General features: G+C 43.9%; 2 protein-coding genes across 4 annotated transcripts in view; one reads left to right on the top strand and one right to left on the bottom strand.

Moving 5' to 3' along the window:
• The window catches only part of TSTD2 (thiosulfate sulfurtransferase like domain containing 2), a 28945-nt gene extending 14639 nt beyond the window's left edge, over positions 1-14306 (top strand). The window contains exons 9-10 of the mRNA XM_054986579.1: positions 9084-9222; positions 11438-14306. Coding sequence (XP_054842554.1) covers positions 9084-9222; positions 11438-11667 — 369 coding nt within the window. The 3' untranslated portion in view covers positions 11668-14306. The remainder of the gene's footprint in view (positions 1-9083; positions 9223-11437) is intronic.
• A 737-nt stretch (positions 14307-15043) lies between these two features.
• The window catches only part of TMOD1 (tropomodulin 1), a 53379-nt gene continuing 40629 nt past the window's right edge, over positions 15044-27793 (bottom strand). For 2 of the 3 annotated variants that reach the window (XM_054986580.1, XM_054986582.1), the window contains exons 9-10: positions 26036-26180; positions 15044-15664 (exon numbers count right to left, since the gene is read on the bottom strand). In XM_054986580.1, the coding sequence (XP_054842555.1) occupies positions 15600-15664; positions 26036-26180 (210 nt within the window). In that variant the 3' untranslated portion in view covers positions 15044-15599. Of the gene's footprint in view, positions 15665-17489; positions 17572-26035; positions 26181-27793 lie in introns of those variants that run through there. The other variant, XM_054986583.1, reaches the window with a different exon arrangement.

The following is a 27793-nucleotide window of genomic DNA, read 5'->3' as shown; positions in this document are numbered from 1 at the left end:
CACCTCTGAAGATGCCAGTCACAGCTGCTGGCGAAATGTCAGGAACTACAATGCCAAGACCACGGCAATACAGCCCGGAAAACCCACAACAACCATCGTTCTCCGGCCGTGAAAGCCTTCGACAATAGAGCTGTGGTTCTCGAAAGCTTATGCTACAATAAAGTTGGTTAGTCTTTTTTTTAAAAAAAATTTATTGGGTTTTTCTAATATATAGGGAGGGGTTACAACAGGCCATAAGCATTTATGAGATTCACATACAAGACAGATAATCATCCATCTAAATATAAAAAGCCATTATATATGTAATTAGTGCCCCATATACCTTCAAGATTCCCTTTTATTAATTTCTATGTTTTTTAATCCACTTACTCTATAGCTTATATTTCTAGTAATTTTTTCTTTTGTGCATATTACAAATAGATCACATTTCACCTCTTTTACCTTTCGATCAGGGATCTTAGATCCATAATCGTTCTAGGAGTGGGAGGTGGATATAGCAAAACATACAATATCAGCAGGACAGTAATATACATCAACATAAAGATAAGAGCAATTTCATAGAATCATAGAATCATAGAGTTGGAAGGGGCCATACAGACCTTCTAGTCCAACCCCCTGCCCAGTGCAGGATCAGCCTAAAGCATCTCTGACAAGTATTCATCCAGCCTCTTCTTGAAAACTGTCATCGAAGGGGAGCTCACCACCTCCCTAGGCAGCTGATTCCACTTTTGAACTACTCTGACGGTGAAAAAGTTTTTCCTAATATCCAGTCGGTACTTTTCTGCATGTAATTTAAGCCCGTTGCTATCCTATCCTCTGCTGCCAACTGGAACAGCTCTTTGCCCTCCTCCAAATGACAGCCTTTCAAATATTTAAAGAGAGCAATCATGTCCCCCCTCAACCTCCTCTTCTCCAAACCAAACATTCCCAAGGCCCTCAGCCTTTCCTCGTAGGGCTCAGTCTCCAGACCCCTGATCATCCTCGTCGCTCTCCTCTGCACCCTCTCGATTTTGTCCACATCCTTTTTGAAGTGAGGCCTCCAGAACTGCACACAATACTCCAGGTGTGGCCTGACCAAGGCAGTGTAGAGAGGGGCTATGACCTCCTGCGATGTCGATGCTATGGCCCCTTTGATACAATCCAGGATTGAATTAGCCTTTTTTGCCACCGCATCACACTGACTGCTCATATTCAGTTTACAGTCCACTCTTACCCCAAGATCCCTTTCACATATACTACTGCCCAGAAGTGTATCCCCCATCCAGTATTTGTGCTTCTCATTTTTGTGGCCCAGATTTAATACTGTGCACTTGTCTTTGTTGAATTGCATCCTATTCACAGCTGCCCACTTCTCCAGAGTATTCAGGTCTTGTTGAATTTTAATTCTATCTTCTTGGGTGTTTGCTACCCCTCCCAATTTGGTATCATTAGCAAATTTAATGAGCAGCCCTTCCACTCCTTCATCCAGAAAATTGATAAAAATATTGAAAAGTACTGGGCCCAAAACCGAGCCCTGCGGCACCCCACTGGACACTTCCTTCCAATCTGATGAAACGCCGTTGACCACCACTCTTTGAGTGCGATCCTCCAACCAGTTCCCTATCCACCGAACTGTCCTATAGTCTACTCCACAGTCTTCCAGTTTGCCCATCAGAATGTCATGGGGGACCTTATCAAAAGCTTTACTGAAATCCAGATAAATCACGTCAACAGAGTTCCCCCGATCCAGTAAGCTGGTCACTCGATCAAAGAAGGAAACCAGGTTGGTCTGGCAGGATGTTAGGAACAAAACCATGCTGACTTCCCCGGATCACTGAGTGGTCTTTCAGATGCTTACAGATTGATCCCTTTAAGATCTGCTCTAATATCTTGCCAGCAACAGAAGTCAGACTGACCGGCCTGTAGTTTCCCGGGTCATCCTTCTTCCCTTTCTTAAAGATTGGAATAACATTTGCTCTTCTCCAATCTTGTGGCACATCCCCAGTCCTCCAGGAGGCCTTGAAGATGATGGACAGGGGTTCTGCAAGTTCTCTGGAAAGTTCTTTCAGCACTCTTGGGTGCACCCCATCCGGCCCAGGGGATTCGTATTCATCCAGTGCAGCCAGATGCCTCTCCACTACCTCTCTGTCAATGTCAATTAGCCTGCCACATTTTCTACTATCTCTAGATGTGCCTCAGTTCTTCAGGGAGAAAACAGAGGCAAAAAAGTCATTAAGCCTGTCTGCTTTTTCTCTGTCCTGCATCAGAGTTTCTCCATCTACTCCCAACAGTGGTCCAGTTGCCTCTTTTACCTTGTGTTTGCTTCTCACATATCTATAGAAGTTTTTCTTGTTGTAGCGAGCCCTCCTGGCCAGACCCAGCTCGTACTGAGCTTTGGCCTCTCTGATGGCTGATCTGCAGTACCTAGTAACCCTCATATACTCCTCTTTAGGGGTCTGTCCTTCTCTCCATTTCCTGAACATTTCCTTTTTCTCCCTTAGCTTATTCTGGAGCTCTCTGTGCATCCACATCGGTTTCTTGGAGCCCTTACCATGTTTCCGTCTTGCTGGGATAGTGAAGGCTTGAGCTTGCAAAAGCTCGTGTTTGAGAATGGCCCACCCTTCACTCGCTCCTTTTCCTTCCAGCACACTCCCCCATGGAATGACTCTCATCAAGCCTCTGAGTTCATCGAAGTTGGCCCTACAAAAATCTAACCTACGAGTCTGGCTACGAACTTCCTTGGCTCCCCACAGCAACTGGAATTCAAGAAGGACATGGTCACTCCCCCCCCCCCTTTAATATTATTTTTCTCTCTTTCTTATATCTGTTCTGGTCATGCCTTCCAAACTTGTCTGCTTGTATTTTCATAATAGTAAGGGTATAGAGGTCAAATCAATATTTAGTTTAAAAACAATTTTATATTCTATTAAAAAAAATTTTTAAAGTCTCTCTCTCTCTCTCTCTCATCTATTTTGTTCTAGCCACAACCGTGTGCTTGGGTTGTCATATTGATAGGCCTAGGGTGATCCTAACCACCCCCCCCCCCGGAGTTAAGTGAAGACAGAATTTGCCAACTGGAGTAAAAAGGGAAGAAGTGGCTGGACGTTCCTTTCACCCTTGAAAGAAAAAAGGCCGAAAGAAAGGAGGGGGGGTCTGGGGGACTTGAGTAATTAAATCTGTTTACCTGTGTTAAACTGTTTTTTTTAAAAAATAGAAAAAAAAGAGTTTCGCTTCTAACTTCTATGTTGTATAAGCGTTTAGTCTAAGTTTGTACTTCTTTTCATGTGTTTACTCCAAATTGTGTGATACTGTGGTGTTATTAATGTTAATAGGGTATAAATTATCGCTTAGGTGTTAGATGGTTTGATAAAGTAATGCATTAAGAACATATAAAAAGAAGGACGATACATTACCTGTACAGACAACACTTAAAGGGTTAATAACAATAATATATATCACTAGAAGGTTTAAAATGAGTAAAGCTACAAAACTAAAACTTTTCCAGGGCAAGCAAAAACTACAGGGACGATGCTGATACAGGAAGCCTTAAAAGATCTTCAACAAAACTTACAACAGATGTTTGCAGTAAACATAGCACAGGTGCAGAGTAGTATTGCACAAATATCAGAACAAATTAAAGAGTTAAAGGGAAAAGGAGATGAATTCCACGAACAACTGAAAGCAAGCAAGCCTGATAACCCCCATTTGGCATGCCTAATCCCCAAAGTAGAGGAAAGAATGGACATAATAAATCAAAAGGGGGAAAAGGTGGAGACTGAACAGAGAACTTTAGAAGAAGTCATAATGAAACAAAATACAATGGAAAACAAAGGGGACGTACTGAAGGATATACCATTTGAGGAGACTGCACCAATATCGAAAAGGGGAAATGGAGAACTTCTAAAAGAAACGGACACTCCCTATAGAGCGAACTCAAAATTTAAAAGGAAGATTAAACTGTCAAGAGGGGTATATGTGAGATTTATAAAGAGAAGGATAAGAGAAATAACATTGAGGCAAATGAGAGATAAAATTGCAAATATAAAAGGAAATAAGGGGAAGATATTTGAGAAGATATCCTGGAGTATAAGGCAGAAAAGAAGAGAATATTACTTCCCCTCCTCACTATTGAATGATGATGCAATTACTTAAAAAGGAAAAAATAGATATGATTGGAAAGGAAGGTGGTCTTCACCCCACCTGACAGATGAATTGAATGGAAATATAAAACAAGAGTTCAAATATACTTAAGTAAGATAGGAACTGAATAACAAGGAAAGGAAAGAAGCACTAGAACTAAATAAATGTAGGCTTATAGTAACAATGGGTTGATGGTAACGAAAGGGGATTGAATGGTAAAGATGGACTGAAATATACGGCGCGCGTGCGCGCACGCACACGCACGCACACACACACACACACACACACACAAAATGTAAGAAAAGGATCAGTTCAGTCCACTCTCCGGGGAATCAGTTCAGTCCACTCTCCAGGAAAGAGATTGACAGGACCCTGCAATCTGTTAGGCCCACCACGTGCCCCCTGGACCCTTGCCCATCGTGGCTGGTAAAGGCCAGTGCCGATGGTCTACGGTCCTCGCTGGAGGCCATTGTTAACACATCCTTGGGCACTGGGGTTTTCCCTGGGCCACTAAAGGAAGCCGTGGTGAGACTGCTCCTGAAAAGACCATCACTGGACCCCACTGACCTGGTCAATTATCGCCCAGTCTCGAACCTCCCGTTTCTGGGAAAGGTGATTGAGCAGGCAGCGGTGGGACAGATACAGGGCTTTCTGAATGATGTCTCGGCCCTAGATCCCTTTCAGTCCGTGTTCCAGCCAGGACATGGTACAGAGACGCTGCTGGTCGCCCTCACGGATGACCTTCGCAAACATCTGGACCGAGGTGGTTCAGTGCTGCTGATATTATTGGATTTTTCAGCAGCGTTTGACACAGTCAATTACGATCTTCTGACTCACCGCCTCGCCGATGTGGGGATACGAGGGACTGCCTTACAGTGGCTTCTCTCTTTTCTCCACAGTTGGGGGCAGAGGGTGGCGCTTGGGGAGAAATTGTCACCCCGTCACCCATTGGTGTGTGGGGGTCCCACAGGGGGCAATACTCTCCCCTTTACTGTTTAACATCTATATGCGCCCCCTTGCCCAGCTGGTGCGAAGTTTTGGGCTTGGGTGCCATCAATATGCAGATGACACCCAGCTGTATCTGATGATGGACGGCCAGCCCAGCTCAGCCCCAGATGTCCTGGAACATGCATTTGCAGCCGTGACTGATTGGTTGAAATAGAGTCGACTGAAACTGAGCCCAACAAAGACGGAGGTCCTATACTTGAGCCATGGGGGACTGGATTCGGGACTCTGGCTCCCAACCCTCGATGGGGCACAGCTTGTGCCTGTTCCAAGGGTTAAGAGCCTGGGGGTGATCCTAGATGCCTCCCTGAAAATGGAGGCACAGGTCACAGCGGTTGTCAGGTCTTCTTTTTTCCACCTGCGGCAGACCAGACAACTTGTCCCTTACCTGTCTACCTGTGACTTAACTACAGTGATCCAGGCAACGGTCATCTCTAGGTTGGATTACTGTAACTCGCTCTACGCGGGCCTACCCTTGTGCCTGACCCGAAGATTACAGCTGGTGCAAAATGCAGCGGCACGCATCATTATGAAAGCACCAAATAGGGCGCATATTACAACAGTATTGCGTGAGCTGCATTGGTTGCCAGTGGAGTATCGGATCAAGTTCAGGGTTTTGGTATTGACCTATTAGGCCCTGTGCGGACTGGGGCCAGCGTACCTGAGGGACCGTCTCTCCCCATATATTCCCCAGAGGACTCTCCGATCAGGAGAAAACAAATTGCTATCAGTCCCTGGCTCCAAGGAGGCCCGCCTGGCCTCGACTAGAACAAGAGCTTTCTCAGTCCTGGCTCCTACCTGGTGGAACACTCTGTCTACCGAGACCAGGGCCCGGAAGGATCTACTATCTTTCCGCCTGTAAGACAGAGTTGTTCCGCCAGGCTTATGGCTGAGGCTGGGCCTCCACTGGCTGGAGGATATAACATCTACTCCCCTCCATATGAGAGCTGTCCACCACTGTTCTGAAGCTGCTGCCATGTTCAATTGTATTGTTGCACTTTTTGTAATCAACGATATTGCCGCCACCAAGAAAAGAGTGCTGCTATTTTTAATACCTTTATACAGTGTTTTTAATGTATTGTCGAAGGCTTTCACGGCCGGAGAATGATGGTTGTTGTGGGTTTTCCGGGCTGTATTGCCGTGGTCTTGGCATTGTAGTTCCTGACGTTTTGCCAGCAGCTGTGGCTGGCATCTTCAGAGGTGTAGCACCAAAAGACAGAGATCTCTCAGTGTCACAGTGTGGAAAAGATGTTGGCAGGTCATTTATATCTACTCAGGAGGGGTGGGGTTGAGCTGAGTCATCCTGTAAGAGTTTCCCTGGGTGTGGAATGCTAATGGCGGGAGGCTTCACTGTATCCTGAGGAGGTTCTTTTGCATATGGATTGGTGCTTGATGTGCTAATCTTCTCCGCAGGGCTATTGTCGGGTGTAGAGTGTTTTGTTAGCCTGGTGTTTTTCAGAACTGGAAACCATGCTCTGTTCATTCTTAAGGTTTCTTCTTTCCTGTTGAAGTTTTGCTTATGCTTGTGAATTTCAATGGCTTCCCTGTGCAGTCTGACAAAGTAGTTGGAAGTGTTGTCCAGTATTTTAAGATACTGTGCCCTGTTTGAGTTAGGCTATGTTCAGCCCCTGCTGATTTTTCAGGTTGTCCAAGTCTGCAGTGTCTTTCATGTTCTTTTATTCTTGTCTGGATGCTACGCTTTGTGGTCCCGATGTAAACTTGTCCACAGCTGCAGGGTATACGGTATACTCCTGCAGAGGTGAGGGGGTCTCTACTGTCTTTTGCTGATCGTAGCATCTGTTGTATTTTTCGGGTGGGTCTGAATACTGCTTGAAGGTTATGCTTTTTCATAAGCTTTCCCATCTGATCAGTAATTCCTTTGATATATGGCAAAAACACTTTTCCTGTAGGAGACTGTCAGCCCAGTTATAGCAAACTTCTACATGGAACATTTTGAAAAAACAGCTCTAGAATCAGCACCCCACAAACCTAGTGTATGGTTCCGGTTTGTGGATGATACATTTATCATTTGGAGCCATGGGGAGGAAGAATTGATGGGGGTTTTGAATCATCTCAACAACATCCACCTGAACATACAATTCACAATGGAGAAAGAAATCGAGGGAAAACTCCCATTTCTGGATACCTTGGTCATCTGCAAAGCAAACTTTCAGTTAGGTCACAAGGTCTACAGGAAACCAACTCACACTGATCAGTACTTACACAAAAACTCTAATCACCACCCCCGACAGAAAAGAGGCATAATGAAAACATTAGTGGATCGTGCAAGACGGATATGTGAGCCGCACTTTCTCAATGAGGAAATTAATCATCTAAACCACGCACTTCAGGCAAATGGCTACTCCAGAATTGAAATCCGAAGAGCAATCAAACCCAGGATGAATCAAACAACCAAGGAAAAACAGTCTCCAACAGGAAAAGTGTTTTTGCCATATATCAAAGGAATTGGTTGTTGTGGGTTTTCCGGGCTGTATTGCCGTGGTCTTGGCATTGTAGTTCCTGACGTTTCGCCAGCAGCTGTGACTGGCATCTTCAGAGGTGTAGCACCAAAAGACAGAGCTCTCTCAGTGTCACAGTGTGGAAAAGATGTTGGCAGGTCATTTGTATCTACTCAGGAGGGGTGGGGTTGAGCTGAGTCATCCTGTAAGAGTTTCCCAGGGTGTGGAATGCTAATGGCGGGAGGCTTCATTGTATCCTGAGGAGGTTCTTTTGCATATGGATTGGTGCTTGAGGTGCTAAAAGTGGGTTAATCCAGTAATACACACCAATGAATGCCTCCCACTTTAACACATTTTCCATAGTGTTATCATTAACACTGACCTGACCAAGTCAGTAATGCAAAGCGGAACCAAGTATTGCAATTCAAAAAGATAGCTCACCCATTGATTCAGTTTACCTAGTAAATGTTATAAATACATAACTCTGTAAGTCAAAAGTTATGAAAAATCACTCAATCCATTAAGAAATGCCAAGTAATGACCTGCCAATCAAGCCTTCCCAAGTGTAGTTATGGATTGGATTGGTTTTATTGGTCTTATAGTCCGCTCTCCCCGCGAACAGGCTCAGAGCAGATAACATCAGTATTAAAATTTACATTTAAATGTACATTAAAACCATAAACAAACAAACAATTTAGTAATAAAACAACTCTAGATGGCGGCCCGTATCACCCAGCCCCAGCCAAAACATTCTATGGGGTTGGAGAGGAAAAGAATAGCAGTGATCCAACCGGTGGAAAAACCAGGGTGAGGGGGTTACATTACCCTCCGACAGGATACCAGCAAGAAGCTAACCCACAGCCCAACCTCAGCCATATTCCTGGTGGAACATCTCTGTTTCACAGGCTCAGTGGAAAGATAATAAATCTTGCTGGGCCCAGGTTTCAGCAGCGAAAGAGTTCCACCAGGCTGGTGCCAGGACCAAGAAGACCCTGGCTGTGGTCGAGGCTAGGTGGGCCTTCCTGGGGACACGGACCACCAGCAGTTGTTTGTTGGCTGATCAGAGCACCCTTCAGGGCACCTATGGTGAGAGACGGTCCCTGCTAAGGGCTTTATAGGTTAAGACTTTGTATCTGATCTGGAACTCCACGGGGAGGCAGTGCAGCTGCCTTAAAACAGGAGTTGTATGTGCGCTGCACAGAGTATCCATAAGAACATGCACAGCCGCATTCTAGACCAGCTGTAATTTCCGGACCAGACCCAAAGGAAGCCCTGCATAGAGCGGGTTGCAGTAATCCAGTTTGGAGGTGGCCATTATCTGGATTGCTGTCATTAGGTCGTGGGCCAAAAGGTAGGGGGCACGCTGCCTGACTTGCTACAGATAGAAAAAGGCAGACCTTTTTGTATAATGTCTTCAGAGATTATTAAATACTTAGGTGGAACTACCAGGATGTCAAGCGTTCCTCAGTCTTCAAGTTGTTTGGTGGTGTTTTGACACAGGGCATATGCCAAGGAGTGTTCCATCTGAAAGGCGGCATCCACAAGTACTTGGAAGAATTTCCGGATGGGTTCTACCGAGGGAAGCTTTTTGTCTTTGATGAACGGTACACCATCGCCTCTAATGGTGATGTGATTTCAGGTGGGTGATCCTTTTAATGTGGTATTTTGAACAGTAACTGTGTCCTTTAAGTTTGAGATCTTAACAGCTGTGGCCTGCAGCATAGCATTACTCTGTGATGTACTTTCAGATGGCTCCAGCAGTAAGACATGTGCTGCTGCTTGTACCTAAAACTGGATCAGGACCATTGTGATTTTTAGATGTAACGTGCAGCATTGCATGCCTACACCTTAGAAGTATCGCATGTGAAGCCTTCCCAAGTGTTCAACAAAATGTGAGGGAAGCCTCAGTTTGCCTGTAGGGGCAGCTTCCCATGTAGGCTGGCTACAAATCCTCTTATTCTCACAGCATCGCACAAGAGAGGACATAAGATCCCATTTTGGGATTGAGAAACAGCCAATTTGTACAAGACTCCCCTGTGTTTCCACACAGCTATGCTTGAAAGGCCTGTGGGTGATGCATAGTGAAGACTCAGAAATCAAACAGTGCCATAGAATAAGCAACATTATATGCAGGTGGCAGAACCCAGCTTTGCATGTGCAGGATTTAATTCAGTTGGCACAGAATTCCAATTATTTTAAAGCAAAGAATACCTACCGTGCTAGTTTGAGTTCGAGGGAAGAAGTGGTCCCCCAGACACAGCTGTGGCTGCTATGGGACCAGCAAAGACCACGAATCTGCCCCCTGCCCTTCTTTGCCCAGCCCAAACACTCTGACTTCTCTGCCCACTGGAGAGAACACAGTGATGGGAAAAGGTTCTTATTTTGTGCTGGATAGGAAATTGGGATGCTGCTCCCTCACGAATTTTTGGGTGTACACAGGAGTGTGTGTTACTTCATACCAGATTTCAGAAATTCTCTTGCTGGGCTTCGCGGATATTCGGAAGCTGCATGATTCTTGCTGCACGACGCTCCAGAGCTGGGCATGGGATCCCCCCTTCTTGAGACTTCTTCTGAACATGTTAGATCAGGGTTCCCCAACATGGCTCCCCTGGGCTCCCTGGTGCCCTCCAGTACCTGCCCTACTGCTTGCTGAGCTTTTCAGCAACTGGTGAGGTCAGTGAAGAGTCCTGTAGCACCTTTAAGACTAACCAAGTTTATTGTAGCATAATAAACTTGGTTCTCGAAAGCGTATGCTACAATAAGCTTGGTTAGTCTTTTTTTTATATTGATTTCAATAAGAATACATACATATACACACAGACATCACATCAGAGGATATAAAACACAACCTCATAAGAAATCAAAGGCGATAATAACAACAAACTATATATTATATTCATTTTCCATCTCTACAGTTCTTTCCTCTTTATGTCTTGTTTTCCTTATTCAAAACTCAGTTTTCCTGCAAGGCTACCCTGCTTTTCTAGTTACGCATTCTCTCCTATCTTCATATCCTATACTTAATTTCTTGTTCCATATTTTGATTTAACCCATCTATAAAAGGGTGCCGATCTTTTCTGCAGATCACCCCTACTTTGTTCTTTTATCAGATCTGTTAAGACATCCATTTCTGCTGTTTCTAAGATTTTTTTCTATCACTTCTCCTTTCAATGGTATCTCTAGCTTCTTCCAATACCTCGCATATATTATTCTTGCTGCCATAATTATATGAAGCATCAAATACCCATTTTTCTTCTCTACCCCCTCTGACATAATATTCAATAAGAACAATTCAGGTTTGAAAGGTATGGCCATGCCTAATACTTCTTGAAGTAACCCATGTATCATCTTCCAATATTTCGCCGCCTTTTCACATGACCACCACATGTGATAGAATGTACCTAACTTATCTTTACATTTCCAACATTTATTGGATGTATCTGCATACATTTTAGCCAATTTCTCCAGTGTCACATACCTCCTATAATATTATACACATTTTCTTTGAATGGATGCCCCAGCTTCCCTTTGTTTCTTTTTATTCCTGTTATGTGATTCTCTTACAAAGTGAGGAGGGAGGTGTTGTGTTTGGCTTTGCCTCCAGTGGAAGCCATTTTGGGTTCGCCTCTGCCTACTGCAGAAACTATTTGGGGGTGGTGCTCCTCCCCTGTTGAAATTTCAGAGGTGCATGCAGGCTCAAAAAGGCTGAGGAACCCTGTGCTAGAGGACCTAAGAGAGTATGGAGTCTGTAGTGGGCCATTGGCAACCACAAATAAATGGCTGACCATCTAGATGGATCAAAACTCGTGAACCCCTTGCACACACAGGATTTTACCTTGACTTTCTCCCCCCAGCCTGTCGCTACTGTGGGACTCTCTGGGACCAGTACCAGCTTTGCTCCACCCAGCCCTGCCGCCAGCTCGTCCTGACATGCCCACAGTGCCAACAGAAAGGGCTGACAGCCTGCTGTCCTGTTTGCCAGAAGAAGGACCTTCTCCTAGCTCCAAAGCCTTCTGGACGAGTCCTCAAAGAGCAATGCGAGTGCACAGAGAGACGGCAGCGGGTGCCGGTAGAATGCATTTAATGAAAAGCTCTGTAGCCCCTCCTCCCCAAATCTCTCTGCATGGATGTCTGCTTTGGGACCCGGTCCCTAGATATATGTTAATGGGATTTGGGGGCACCCAGCTCCATTTGGCAGCTTTGCAGACCTCTAATCTAGGTAGCGGTCAGGGCTTCAATGCAACGCTAACTTATTCCCAGAAGTAAATTCAAGGTGCATACAAAGTGAAAAAAACAACGTACAAAATATGCCCACCAATGGTGCTATGCAACTATTTCCTCGTGAGATGGCCACCCTTGCTTGTAATCTGATGCAGAGTGATGCTCACCCTTGCTGAAGCTCTGCTGAGTAAAGCCAGAGTCAGGTCACTGGGTAACAAGCCGATGACCTAGTGACTGAAAGAACTGCCAGGATCTGCAGAAAGCACAAACCCTGCAGGTGGGGGAAGCCATGATGGGTCCTGGCTTCCTGATACATGCACATCATGCCTTCTGCAGCAAAATACACACTTGCACCTTTCTTCTTGCAGATATCATGCTCTTCCGGAGACGGAGGGTACGTTCAGTACAGGAAATGGATACCTTCGGGGCCCCAGGCAAGAGAACGGCATGGCTCTCTCTCCGTTGTAGGAAAGAGCTCTGTCCCTTCCCCTTGCAAGTGTGCACTGCTTGCACAATCCTCAGTCTCCAAAGTGCCAGCAGAACTGCAGGGAGGAGAGTACTGGGTCAGTAGGTCCTCTGGAGCCAGAGTATAATATGGTCCGTAGTGGGGGTTAAGCAGCGGAACTGGCACAGACACTTTCTGGCTTGTGAGGCTCAGCTGCGTGGAGTACGTGCACCCAGCACCAACATGCCTTCAGATGTCCTTCGGTTTGTAAATAGCCACTTAGGAGATCACCTAGGGTAAGGTTCTTGTCCAGAGGACTGGGCAAAAATTTTGACCAAAGGCAGCTGTCTTATTATTGTTCTTTTTTTCGGGCTAGAAATTACTTTGGTGGGTGGGCTTTTGCAACTGGATTTGCAAGGCTGGATGAGGTGGAATGAAATGAGCATCATATTATGTTCAGCTAGTACTCATCCATCCACTAAGGGTAACGGCATTCGATGTGAATGGGTGGTTTTCAAAAGCAGGCCTTTGGTAGGGTTTTAGTAAACTGGGAAGGTCAGTTAGCTGGAGAAACTGAATTGCCATCCAGGGTCCACCTGCTAAAGGGAAGTAGTTACTGGATTTGATCTTGGGATATTCCTCCTCCCCTTGCAGTAGACAAGTTTTCTATTTTTAATCTCAGTCCTCACTGTGAAATGGGATCAATAAGTGATGATGCAGTAGATGCCCAGCATTAATCAACCCTAGCACCTTTGCAAGAGGATTGGAGAAATGGGCTCAACAGTATTTTAAATATACTGGATCTTTACCTGGAGATTGGGAGGGGGTGAGTGTTGAAAAACATTATGCATGCAAACATGTTCTTCGTTACTGAACAATAGCCTTTCCCCAAAGTTTTTCTAAAAATGGCAGAAGTGGGGAAATGAAATCTTACTGGGGAGTGAATGATTGCGGAAGAGCAATCTTACAGTCTGAGATGGAAATTCCCACTGGTAGCAGCAAATGATACACATTTCAGCCAATGCACGTCTGGAAATTACGTAAGATCAAATCAAGAGCCAACAGAACTCAGTTGCTAATTGCAGGAAAATGTGGCAGGGCTGTGTGTATGTACAGGAGGGACTCTTCCCCCCACCCCCACCCCGGCAGAATACGCTATAGAGTTCAGTTTCTTGTTCAGTTTTCATTTTTTAAAAAGCTGTTTTCTAACTCTTGACCCTGAATTGGCTAAAGCTATGACATGACAGAGGCTTACATTCCAAAGCACCTGGGAGTAAGCCACTCTGAGTCTTACTCACAAGTACACATGCAGAGGATTGTGCTGGGAGTGGGTGGGATACTGTGCTCTCTCTAACCACATGCATGTTCTCTTCACAACCAAGTGATTAGGAACATGTGATCGGTGACAGAAACAGTTGTCCGATGCAAGAGGAATTCAGCACATCTGTTTATTTTTATGTAACTCATACACAGGGTAGAATTCGACTTTTTGTGGTGCAGAGTTTTAATAGAGGGCGAGTGGGGTAGTTTGTCTGGAAGGCAATTCTGAAACGCAGCAGAGCCTTTGATGGCCAGGGGCTCAAACTGAGAACTGCCCCCCAAAAGCTTGGCTTGGGCATCAGGCCTCTGGATGTAGTTGCAATTTGCACATCCTCGCGAAGTGTAGGTGGACCTCAGGATATCTGGCCTTGTAAACAGTTGGAAAGCTTGAGAAGACACTAACGGGTGTTCCACAGGCGAGCCAGACGTGGCACGGGGGGTGGTTAAGGGGTCCAACATAGAGTTTGCACCACATAACAAGGGGTTAAATGTACCTTCAGCAAGAAAGCCCAGTCCACGCTCTTGGCCAACATCCTTAAGCGTAATGCTTTATTAAGGCATCATTTACAAGCAACATGGCATTTATTTCAGTGCAATCCAGCAGGCACTCTATCTATTTCAGCTGGGTGCGTGAGGCTCCGTGGATCTAACCCAGCAAAAGAGCTTGGGTGGGCTGCCAGGATGGGGCTGACGGCGCTTGAATGAGAAGGCCAAGCTCCTGCCCATCCACCCCCCGTTCCTTTCTTGGCCCCCTCCCACCCTCCGTTGTGGGGAGGGCAGGCAGGTCATGATACTCTTGCTAAGGGGAGAACCTTCCGTCAGAAGGAAGCGTTCCTTCCAAGAAGGTGGTACCGTTGCCTGACAAGATCCTCAGGACCATCTTTCAAATGCGCAGTGGCAGCCAGGAACGCCAGAGGTGATGTGACTCTACCTGCCCCCCCTTCCCCAACTTTCCCAGCAGTTTGCACCAGTTCCTTGTGCGATATGCAGAGGGATCTGGCAGGGGGAGCTCTATCCCAGGCCTCTTGCCTCAATTCTGTGGCCTGTTGGTTTCAGAGTAGGTACAATACTGTGTGCCATGATGGCATTCCCAAAGACTGGAGCCCCTAGTTTACATGGCACTCCCTGACACGAGATGCTGCGTAGAGCCCAAAGAGCCATTTTGACGGAAGGGCTGCCTGGGGCCAGCGGCTCGGCCATTCAGGAATCTGTGACAAGCGTGAGGGCTGCTCTCTGATGCAGAAGTCAGTGGAACAAATAAATAACGAGGTCATCTGCTGGAATAAAAGAGGCTCAAAACCATCTTGTGCGTACTGTCAGAAGGTTTGAAAGAACTCCCCTGTCTAGATGGACTATTTGAAGGTCTTGAATTCTTCAGCGATGGCCAGCTCCCACTCAGCAGCTACTTTCTGATGCGCTTAGGAAAAGAGTGGCCTTACGTTATTTCTACTGGGTGGGTGTGTAGATACTTTTTAAAACATTGCTTTTACAACCGGGTTCAACTAAGGGCTGGGGGTGTTGCTAAAAGATTGTAGTTCATAGCTGTATCAACTGAAGATGTACTTCAGGAAGACAGAAATACCGCCAGAGTTGTAGCTTCTTTCTAATTCTTGAGAGCGTATAAAAAATAAAGTATTTTTTTAAACAGTCTTGCAGACTAGCATCTTCTTTTTGCGTTGTTCTGCGGTTGACGACTCATGCCCATCACGCCACACAAGAAATCCATCCCCAAATGAGGCTACAGTCTAAACAGTTGAATTCAAGACATCTTTGTGCTTTGATGTGATTTTGTCAGGTCATCCCAAATCAACAGGCTGACAGTTTGAATTTTTTTAAAAGGCATTTCTCATGCATTGATGATAAAGACTTTCACCTAAAATTGCTAATTTGTCAAAAACTTTAGTGCACAGGGAGGAAATACAAACAGCAAACAAATGAAAACCAGGCACCACAAATCCACTGCACAGTCGCTCTGCACGGTTCCCCTCGGTCCGGTGCAAGCTCCCCAACGCCACCTCTGGGGCCAAGAGCTACAGCGTCGTCCGGCACTTGGGAAAGATGGGCCCATTCAAATCTGCCAGCCTCCTCTTCCTCACTGAGAAAAAGGGACAGAGCCAAGGTTGAGATCAGTCAGTGGGAGTTTGCTTATCGATATTCTCAGCTTTAGTCTAACTCGCCACACAGAAGAAAAAACGGTATGTACGTGATCTGGGGAAAATCTCTGATCTAAACAGGGCTGCCATTTTAAGTAGAGGAAAGTCCCATTCCACCCTACACACTTTATCAGTTTCATACCTCCTTAACTGTCGCAAAGAATTGTGGAAACTTGTTTGATGCTACACCGATAAGAGATTCCCTCCCCTTGACTACAATGCCCAAAGTTTTAGAACGAATGTTAAAACCTGTTTAAGGGTTGGATCCAGCCAAGTCTCCTCCTTACATAGCTTTTGGCCATGCTGTCCCTGCCCAGCATTCTGGTTTTGATGGTTAAAGGGGAGCCCCCCCCCTTTCACTAGCAGAAAAGTTGTTTGGATCTGATGGGTTAAACTGGTTACAAGGCTACTTAAATGTCACCTCTCTCAGCCAAGGAACTGTGGAGCTAAGGACGGTAACAGAGAACTTCCAGTTCCATGACAGAAAAAGCCCCAAGATGACCATTTCCCACAATCCTGGGTCCTTTTCACACTGCTTACCTTGACTCGCAACGACGTGGAACATCGTGTTTTCTCGCACGAGATTTGTGCAATGTCTCGCGAGAAAACGCGATGTTCACGTTTTTGGCACGACGTTCCGCGTTGTTGCGAGTCAAGGTAAGCAGTGTGAAAAGGGCCCTGGGAGGTGGCCTGGCAAAGCAACTACGGCCGACTTTATGCAGGTTCGTATTTCTTCCTGCCTCACTCCAGGATCTGATCAAAAAGGCTTTAGAATTTCTATCGCTTATTTTTTTAAGAAGCCCTCAAATTCTGTTGTAGACAAAAATTTGTTGCAGGCAGTGATGACTTTACATTCAAAGCCTCTGGAGGGAAAAAAATAAAGGAACACAGTCGAGCCTTCATCAACAAATGTTAAATGCTGTCGCTGGAACTGGAGATCAGACACCTTGATGCATTTTTTACTTGGGGGGCGGGAATAAAATGTGCTTCTCCTTCAAGAGCCCACACTGTTGGTGGAGATATTGGAGGACTGGAGGAAAAGGCACATGTCCTTTTTATAACATACTTTCTGTTCTCCTGACCATATGCTGAGGGTACTCAAGGAAACATTTTTATTTTATTATTATTAATTTCATTTACCACCCACCTTTGTCCCTAATGGGGACCCAAAATAGCTTACAACATTCTCCCATTCTATACTTACGACGGCCCTGTGAGGATGCAACCGTGTAACTGGCCCAAAGTCGCCCAACATGCTTCCATGGCAGAGTGGGGATTTGAACTCGGATCTCCCAGATGCTTGTCTGACACTTACTGCTACACTACACTGGCCTTCTTACCATGCATGCCCTTATTTAATGCCACCCATTTTTAAAATTTCTTTAAAAGACACACACGCTTGCTAATTAATCACACTGAAATTACAATTTTTTTAACCACCTGAAACAATGTGCAATGTTTTCTGGATATTCTACAATTAATCCTCCCCCCCCCCCGCAACATGGTTTCTGTGTTCAGTCATTCAAATACAGGAGACAGGGAGCAGGAAAAGGAGGGAGAAAAAGATAACGGTTGTCAGTGGTCATGAAGAAGATAATAAAAGATCTTTTTCCAACATGGGAACTGAAGCTATTTTTTTTTTTAAAGAATAAAGACATCTGCAGTGAAGCCAAGGACAGAAGCTGGAAGAGAGAAATAAACTAAGTAGGAAATGTAGGAAGGCGCTGCTAGTTCGGCCCAAGAGGAGACAAGCAATTGCCAGGAAGAAGGGGGGAAATCTATACTTAGATGTCTTCCAGTTCCAGGGCCGACGTGTTATGCCAATGGCCGCCACATCGCTGGATACGAGCTGCAAGTAAGAACCAAGTCAGATACTTTCTGCACAGCTCTTGTAAACAAGAAAGCAAAGCAGCTAACGCGGGGCTTTTTTTCAGGGGGAACGTGGGGGAATGGAGTTCCGGAACCTCTTGAAAATGGTCACATGGCTGGTGGCCCCGCCCCCTGATCTCCAGACAGAGGGGAGTTGAGACGCGGAGGGCAATCTAAACTCCCCTCTGTCTGGAGATCAGGGGGCGGGGCCACCAGCCATGTGGCCATTTTCTCCGAGGGCAACCCACTGACTTCCACCACCTCTTTTCCCAGAAAAAAAGCCCTGAGCTAACGAATAATATATCAGGGTGGCCCCATTTTGGTCCTTGAGGCGGAATATCTCATGGCACCAGGAAATTCTCTGGGGAAAGCCCCACTGAAATGAATTAGTGGCTTTAGAAGGCTGGGCATGACTCATACCATCTTATTGTTTCTAGGGTGAAAGATGCAGTACATCCTCTTGCCATCCACAATGATCAGCAAAGATCAGCCCAGCCTACTTGTAAGCTGCAGCAATGGAGCAGACAGGAAAGTGCCTGGATTCTACTACAGGGTGTCCTGCTATAGCTGGAGAGGTCCCGCTGTTGGGCTCTGGGCTCCTGTTCAGTGGAGCATGGGGAGCAAAAGGGTGGGGGAGGAAGCAGTGGTTAGGTACCTACAAGTGACGTCAGGGCAACGTTCTAGGAATTTCCTAAATCTTTATGGTTTTTAATCACAGATATTTGGGAAATTCCTAGAGCGCTGCGATGACACTACTTAGAGTTATGTAGCCACTAGCCAGATATGATATTGATGTAGCAGTCCTGGAGAGTTGCTGGCAGATAGCAGGCAACTCGAGACCCCGGTGTTGAGACCCTTGATGCCGTCCCATGTATTTCAACAAGGGCCACACTGAAGAACTTTCCAGTACATTGTGACCTGTAAGACATCCTGATAGCTGCTCATAAAGGCATCCAAAATTGTGACCAATTTTTACTGATTAAATGTGAACGACTGTTCTGTCATTGGGACCCTGGCATGGCAGCTGACCATCTCATACTGTAAGCACATCTGATGAAGAGAACTTGATTCTCGAAAGCTTATGCTATAATAAAATTGGTTAGTCTTAAAGGTGCTACTGGACTCTTTTTGATTTTAGCACAAAATAAGTTTCCATGGTTAAACCCATTAAAACCAACCTTAAAGCAATCATACAACAGATAACATCCAATTACTTTTATCCTACAAGATCCAGAAAACAATTCCCAAATGCCAGCAAAACAAAAATATTTTCATTAATTTCTTAAGGGAACAACCCCTGGTAGGTTTTCTGAGGTTCCACACAGGCTATGTTTATATGACGTTTCATTTCCAGCCAGACTGACAACAATCCTATCTTATTGATAGGAGACAGTGAATTATTTGCAGCTGAGAGCTTTACTCTCTGTGTCACTGGACTGTTTTGTGACATCACACCAGTTCACCTAACTGGTGAGAACCTTTATTCCACAACGCCAATGGGCAGGGCTTTTTTTTCTGGGAAAAGAGGTGGTGGAACTCAGTGTTAGAACTCAGGACTGCACAATGACGTCACTTTGGGTTAGCTGGAACAAGGGGGGAATTTTTTAAAGTTTAAATCGCCCTCGGTGAAAATGGTCACATGGCCGGTGGCCCCGCCCCCTGATCTCCAGACAGAGGGGAGTTTAGATTGCCCTCCGCACCGCTCCAGCCATGTGACCATTTTCAAGAGGTGCCAGAACTCTGTTCCGCTGCGTTCCCGCTGAAAAAAAGCCCTGCCAATGGGTATTGAAAAAGATATACTGCTGTTGTGTGTGTGGTGCCGTCAAGTCATAGCTGACTTATGGTGACCTCTAGTGGAGTTTCCATGGCAAGAGACTAACAGAGGTGGTTTGCCATTGCCTGCCTCTGCAGCCATGGTCTTTGTTGGAGGTCTCTCATCCAATTACTAACCAATAGGCGGCAGTATCTCTCGCAGGCTGGATCATCTATAATCCCTGCTGAAGTTCCTTCCTACCATGATTACTAGACATTTCAGCATCAATGGGACAGACCTAGAATAGATCTAGACCCAAATACTCCCTGCTTTTCATGAGCATTTCTGCCAGTATCGCAAACCATTTTCCACTTCCACACTTTTGATAATTATTTTCATAATAGCTTCAAACCTGCTTGCTCTTCAAGCATCTGACTTTATTTGCTCTCAACTACCACTCTAAATGGGAGAGAAGAAGCCATGGCTCCGGTGGTAGAACCTCTGTTTGGCATACAGAAGGTCCCAGGTTCGACCCTGGGCATCTGCCGCTAAAAGGACCAGGTAGGAGGTGATGTGAAAGGCCTCGGAGGGACCAAGGGCCTGATTCTGTATTAGGCAGCTTCGTGTCTGTCAAGGTGTGTTCAGATGCAGAATGGGCAGAATACAAATTCAATAAACAATAAAAAAAAAGAAATTAAATTTTATCAGTGTGTAGCCAAATTAAATTAATTAATATTGTGACATTATATTAACTGTCATAGATCCAGAGGAGTTAGCCTGTGGTGCTCGAAAGCTTACGCTACAATAAAGTTGGTTAGTCTTAAAGGTGCTACTGGACTCTTTATGATATTCACTGTGTGATCCCTGATTGGCTGGGATAGCCAATGTGAGTAGTTCAGGAAGGAAACAGGAGTAGTCCTAACCATGAGAAAAAAGCAATTGTAAAGTAGATGCAACAGTTATGGTAAACAATGTCACCAAATGAGCATTGAAAATGGTTGAAAATTCTCACAAAACTTTGAGGAATAATTTCTATCCATCCCAATAGCTAAATTCTGTTGAAAAATGAAAGGAGTTCCAGCGAAGAGGGCAAGGAAGGCGGACACCCAGCTAGTGAGATGAGCGACAACACTGCTAATTTGCCGTGTGGGAGTTTTTTCCACTTGACTATCTGCTTGGATCAAAAGAAAGATCGTGAGTTTATCCCATCTGCTTTCCTAAGGCTGCTTGCCGGGGGCAGGGGGGCTTTTTTGCTGAGATGGAGGTTTTGGCTCCAGCATTTGGAATCAGGGAAAGTTATCTTCACTTATAGCAGTGCTGGAGCTGATAATCGACACCAAGCTTTCCGCTCCTCATTTCTCGATGTTAGAAGAGACTAATTCAAGTTAACAAAGAGATTTTCTCCAAGACAATGAGAACATCCTGTGGGGAGAGACCCTTTTTTAAAGGAGATATAAAGGACGTTTGAATAAATCTTTCTTATCCCAGCTTTTGGGAAGATTTATAGACCTGGGAAGTGAAAAGTCTAAAGACTGAATGTTTGGTCAAGATTTATTAATGTAGATTTGGACATTTTTAGGGGGAAAGTACTTTTGCGATTAAAAGAATTGCCTAGTAAAGGAACAGTTAACGCTGGGAAAGTGAAACTGGGGAAACAACTGTTTGTTTTGGCTATCCAAGATAAGAGCACCTGGACTGTGTTGTTGTTTTCTTTCTGTTGCTATGGCAACGGGACTTGGAAGAGATACCTTTGCTATAGTGAAGGAGAGACACTACTAAGAGAATTTTAGACGTCTACTGCCACTATGTGGCGCCTTCTAGCAACTACAGAAATATCTACAAAGTTATGACAACTACAAAAAAACTCGCAGTGGATCTAGATCTTCCAGAAATGGAACAATTTCACAAATATTTTCAACAAATGACTGATAAGATGGATGAGTTGGGGAAGAATTTGGGGGCCAAAATGGACTCCCTTGAGACAAAAGGGTTGTTGCTTTGAGAGATCAAATGACAGAGCAAGTTCAAAAACTGGACCAATCTATTAAACAAGTCTCTGTAGAAGTGAATCAAATTAAGGAGAAAGTGGAGACAATACAAAACAAAGTAGATTCTCATGATAGTCTGACTGAAAAACAATTAGACAGCCTGGAACTGTTAGAAATTCAAGAAAAAGAATTCGCCCTGAGGTTTAGATCCATCCCAGAAGAAGATGGTGAGGATATTCTAGACGAAATGACTGTGGCTTTGGCAGAGTTTTTGGACTGGGATCAGGATGCAATGCAAATGGAAATTGATCACATATATAGAATTAACTCTAAATTTGCTAAAATGAGAAAACTCCCAAGGGATGTGCTGGTCTACTTGTGAGAAGAAGAGTGAAGGAGCAAATTCTACAACAGCACTATACCACAAAATTAATAATTGGTGGTGCCCAGATTATAGTTTTGAAAGAAATTCCCGTCCGATTTCTGCGTAAACGCAAGGATTATAGCTTTCTGGTGGAAAAGCTAAAACAGAAAAATACTGCTTTTCGATGAGATACCCCAGAAGGTGTGATTTTTACATTTCAAGGGCAAAGATTTAGACTGAACTCAGTACATAAAGCCAGAGACTTTTTTGAAAAATATAGGCATCAATTGGAGCAGAGTAAAGAGGAGGAGGAAGTGGAGGCCCATATTTAACTCTGCTCTTTACTTTTCCATATATTGGTATTTTTCTCTCCCCATTTTATTAAATTTTAAAATTTCATGGCACTATGGATTACAAAAGTTTAACATGGAATATCAATGGAGCAAATTCAGCCCCAAAAAGGAAGAAAATTTTTCACTACTTAAAGAAACTAAAATATGATATGATTTGTTTGCAAGAAACCCATATTAGGAGAAAAGATATACAATTTTTCACGTATAAAATTTTGGGTGAAGAATTTATAGCAGCAGATGCCAAAAAGAAGAATGGAATTGCTTTATACATTAAGCCACATTTAAAGCCTAAATTGATATTGAGTGATGAATATGGAAGATATGTGGCGGTAGAAATTGATGTACAGGGGACAAAAACATTGGTGGTGGGTCTTTACGCTCCAAGAGAATAAAACTGGATTTATTTAAAAAATTGGGGATTGTTTAACAGATCTAGCATATGAAAACTATTGTTTGATGGGGGATTGGAATGGAGTGATAGATCCAAAGATAGATAAATGCTCTGAGAAACATATTAAGATGAACCATGGTAAACTACCGAAAGCCTTTCTTGATCTAATGGACAATTTGGATCTGATTGATTTGTGGAGACAGAAAAACAGTAACGCAAGAAAATATATTTTTTTTCAGAAAGACATAGATCTTTCTCAAGAATAGATATGATTTTGACGTCAAGGGACCTTGCCACCAAGGTGGTTAAAATAGAGGTCCTACCTAAGAAATTTTCAGACCATAACCCAGTATCCATGACTTATAGGGGGGAAAGGGGTACCTTTAGGTGGAGATTAAATGAAGCTCTGTTACAAAATGAAGGGACTATCAAAGCCTTTAAAAATAAACTAAAAGAATATTTTGAATTAAACTTAAACAAAGGTACAGATATGAGAATGGTCTGGGATGCAAGTAAAGCATATATTAGAGGTTACCTAATTCAATATAATGCTCAACTGAGAACAAAGAACCAAGAAAAAAAGCAACGTATTTTGGAGGAGATAAAGAGCAAAGTGGAAGAACTCAAAAGAGCTCCTGGAAATACTAATATATTGCAACATATTAAGATCTTACAACAACAGCTATCGATGTTAATGTCAAGAGAAATGGAAATTAAATTGAATTATGCTAAAAAGGAACATTTGAATATGCAAATAAGCCAGGAAAATGGTTGGTTTATAAATTGAGAAAGGAGAGAGAAAAGAGAATATTGAAAATACAAGAGGCGGGAAAGGCATTAACAGACACTGCAGATATACAAAAGGCATTTTATCAGTACTATACAAATCTGTAGATGCAGAGGAGTTAGCCGTGTTAGTCTGTAGTAGCAAAATCAAAAAGAGTCCAGTAGCACCTTTAAGACTAACCAACTTTACTGTAGCATAAGCTTTCGAGAATCACAGCAAGTGCATCTGACGAAGAGAACTGTGATTCTCGAAAGCTTATGCTACAGTAAAGTTGGTTAGTCTTAAAGGTGCCACTGGATTCTTTTTGATTTTATACGAATCTGTATAAGATTTGTGATGTGTCAGTGGAAAAAATAGATGAATATATTTATAAACAGTAGTTACCTAAGATCACGGAACAACAAAGACAAATTATGAATGGACCTATAACAGTAAGAGAAGGGGGAGAAGCCATAAAAAAGAGTAAGTTGGGAAAAGCTCCTGGACCAGATAGCCTCCCTACTATAAATGTTTTGAGGATGAACTTCTTCAGCCTTTACAAAAGACGATGAACTCTATTTTAGAGGGAGGGAAAATGCCGGACTCATGGAAGGAGGCCAACATAACACTTATTCCAAAAGAGGGACAAGATCACACACTGACAAGAAACTACAGGCTAATATCACTATTAAATAATGACTATAAGCTGTTTGCTTCGATCTTGGCAGGAAGACTTAAAAGTATCCTACGGGACATTATTCATGAAGACCAAAGTGGATTCCTACCTAAGAGGCATTTAAAGGACAATGTAAGAACAGTATTGGATATTCTGGAATATTTAGAAAAACATAATGAAAGACAAGTTGCTTTGATTTTCCTAGATGCCGAGAAGGCTTTTGACAACTTAAACTGGACATTTTTATTTAAGATATTGGAAGATGTGGACTTTGGGGACAATTTTATCAAATGGACTAAGTCAATCTATATAACCCAGACTGCACAGATAGTCGTGAATGGAGAGTTAACTAAACCATGTGGAATACAAAAAGGCACAAGACAAGCCTGCCCATTGTCACCTTTGTTATTTATACTGATGCTTGAAGTTTTGAATAGGGACATAAGACGAGAGAATTCGAGGTGTTAAGGTGAAACAGGAGAACTACAAACTGAGAGCCTTTGCAGATGATTTGGGGTTGATTTTGGAGGACTCTTTGAGTTGAAACCAACTCAGAGTTTAATAATTATTATGTAATGTGTGCAATCCTGAGATTATGGAATAAATACAAATTTAGGTTTTGTTCGAAAATACTTCTCTGGTTGTCATCGCAAGAAGCTCATTTTAGAAGGGAAATGGTTAGTCCACCTAAATGGTTAACTTATAAGGATTTATTGGAATTCCCTCAGGATCAAGTTAAAATTAAATCAAGAGAGGACTTAGCAGCAGCAGGACACGCCTGTCAGTGGTTTCCATATATGCAAATTTTGGAGAGATTCAAACTAGACAAGAGTCATTATGACTTTGAGAAATCTAAAACTGAATTTGAAATAGCCCTTTGTACAAATGATGAACATGTTATTTCTAAAATGTATAAACTTTTGTTGAGGTTTGAGACGGAAGAAGAGCAAGTAAAAGAATGTATGATTAAATGGGCAAAAATTGTGGACATGATATATTAATGGAGAAATGGGAAAATATGTGGACAAGAGGGCTGAAATTTACATTAAACTCCAGTATTAAAGAAAATTTTTACAAAATGATGTATCGTTGTTATATGACTCCTGAAAAATTGGCTAGAATGTATAAGGGGGCGTCAAATATATGTTGGAAATGTGCTAAACAAGAAGGGACATTTTTTCATATGTGGTGGACATGTAAAAAAGCAAAGAGTTTTTGGTTGCAGATACAATCATCGATTCAGAAGATTTTGAAGATTAAACTTCAGCTGAAATCAGAGACTTTTCTGTTGGGAATAACGGACAACCAGTTGGAAAAAAGTTTTAGAACACTGTTTTTATACATTATTACAGCAGCAAGAGTACTTTATGCACAAAAGTGGAAAACTACAACATTGCCTACAGTGGAGGAATGGTTGACAAGTTTTGGAGTTTGCGTCAATGGCGAAATTTACTGCATTAATTAGAGAAAGGACATTAGTTAACTTCTTGACTGAATGGGAACCGTTAATAGACTTTCTGCATGAAATAGATAACAAGGATTTGATGACATCTGGATTTATGGATTAAGAATCAGGAACAATAGAAAAAAGAGGGGTTTTGTGACTAACTTAGAATAAGTGGGACTCTAGAAATGATATATACTTGTTGCGGAGAAAATCGGAAAACCTGTAGTGTAATTTAGGGGTTTTTGTTTTCTTTTTTCTTTTCCTCTTTAATTTTATAGTTATATGTATTGTTAGTGTGTTATGTTTACAATTGTGTGTTTTTTCTTGTTCTCTATGTTGTTTATTGTGTTGTGGTGTGTAGTTTATAGTTTAAATAAAGAAAATTTTAATACCGAAAAATGAAAGGCACAGGTATGTCCTCTATAGTTCTCTCATAGTCCACAACCGCCTGTTTCTTACTCACATCTCTCCTTCTGACATGCCAATTCTTGCTAATTTTTTAAAAACCTCAAAATCTCCCAAACCCTCTCAAATTTTATCCCTCTCCTCCAATATCATGCAACGCAGAAAAAATACTGAAAAAATAAAAACCTCTTCTTGATAACCAATTATCAATCCCAGCATTGATCAGGTGGAGGAATTCGCACTATGCTTTCGGGAAGGACCCTCTACTTCTAAATACGTCACACAAAATATTTCAACTCACCAAGGTCATTGTTGTTCATCATGGCATTGGAGGCACGAAGCCTGGGGCCTTGCTGCGTGAAGTGATACCCAAATTTCAGGAGAGAGGTGTTTTTCTCCAACATGCTTGCGATCTCCATTTCCACTTTATTCCCCAAGAGCTGGCTCTTGATTAAAAGAAAAAGTAAACAAAGGGTCCTTATGAGTTATTCTAGTACTGACTTCTCTATCTCCTTGATCTAGAATTTACAGTACAGTTTCACACATTACACAGCATCAAACCCGGATTTGCCAGCCAAATGTGCATCCCAAAGAGTCGCAGATGAGCATACCTGTAGGATACGCAGGTTTTCATATGGTTTCAATCACATTAGGTGTGTATCTAAACATCTTAGGTATACATCTGAAAAAAGGTGATTGTATGACGAGGCCTTTACTTATTGACCTGCTAGACAGCCAACATGCAACCTCAGCATTTGCTTGGTGAAGGAAGAGTGATTCCACACACATTGGATAATGCACTTCCAATCCTCTTTATAGATCATTTGGAATGGATTTTTTTGTGTGCGGAACAAAAAATCCACCTCAAACGATTGATAAAGTGCATTGAAAGTGCATTATTCAACGTGTGCGGAATCAGCCAAATTCACACCATCCTTTTGGGAAGGATTCGCTGCTTCCTAAAGATTCACCCTATTATGGTTGCACATGTATTAAATGTGCTTTCCCTGCAGCAGACCAGCTGTCCCATGTCCAACGACACTTGGTAAATTGCTCCATTTTTTAAAAAAAGGTCCTGAGCACCTCTGTGTAAGATCAGTGCCTCGGGGAAGGGCTGTGTGAAACTGAGGTTCTTTTAGGACTGGCTCCTCCTAAGAGTCCAGGCAGTGAAGACCCAGCACAAGCTCCAATAGGTGACCAGGCCAGTCCGAAGCCTAGATGACCAACAGGCCAGGGCTGGGTCTACAAAAATAGTACGAGCAAGCAGATTTGTATGTGTGTTGTAGAGGGATACATACTGACAGGCTCAGGGGCCCATAAACCCAAACAGAGCCAGGAGCACAGCAAGTTCATGAGATTACATGGGATGGGCACAAGAGGTGCTTTTCGTACACAAGACTTAGGGCCTAACAACATATTACAGACTTCTGAAGTGGAATCCGGGCCCACCAAGAGTATCTTCGATTGGATGTACAGTGCACATTCCTTGTTGGAAACTCAATTCTGAGATGTGCACGGTTGTGATTCATAGGGCTGGATCGAGGGGGGACAGGGGGGGTAGCCTGCCCACAGTGCTGTCAAAGAGGGGGCACCGGGCGCGGCTGCCAGCCGCCCGGGAGCGTGTTGCAACTTGCCGCGTGGGAGGCTGAGCACAGGGTTGGAAGGCGCTTGCCAGCCCCGCTGATGGGGCGGCTGGCTTGCCGTGCACACAGGACCTCCCAGCCCTGCACTCAGCCACCTGCGCGGCAACCCAGCTGCCCCAGCGCACACCCACACCACCGCCCCCAGCTCCGTGGCACACCGTGCGCTGGGGCAGCTGGCTTGCCACGTGGCCAGCACAGGGCAGCGGGGCACGCAAACGGCGCAGAGGGCCTCCTAGTCCTGTGCTCAGCCGGCCACGAGGCAAGCCAGCCGCCCCAACACACAGTGCACTGCGGAACTGGTGGTGGCAGTGGCAAGGGCGTGCGCTGGGGCAGCTGGCTTGCCGCGCAGATGGCTGAATGCAGGGCTGGGAGGTCCTGTGCGCACGGCAAGCCAGCCGCCCCATCAGCGGGGCTGG

The sequence above is a fragment of the Eublepharis macularius genome, chromosome 8 (genome assembly GCF_028583425.1).
Source record: "Eublepharis macularius isolate TG4126 chromosome 8, MPM_Emac_v1.0, whole genome shotgun sequence".
Lineage (NCBI taxonomy): Eukaryota > Metazoa > Chordata > Lepidosauria > Squamata > Eublepharidae > Eublepharis > Eublepharis macularius.
This window is presented reverse-complemented; position numbering and strand designations above follow the sequence as displayed.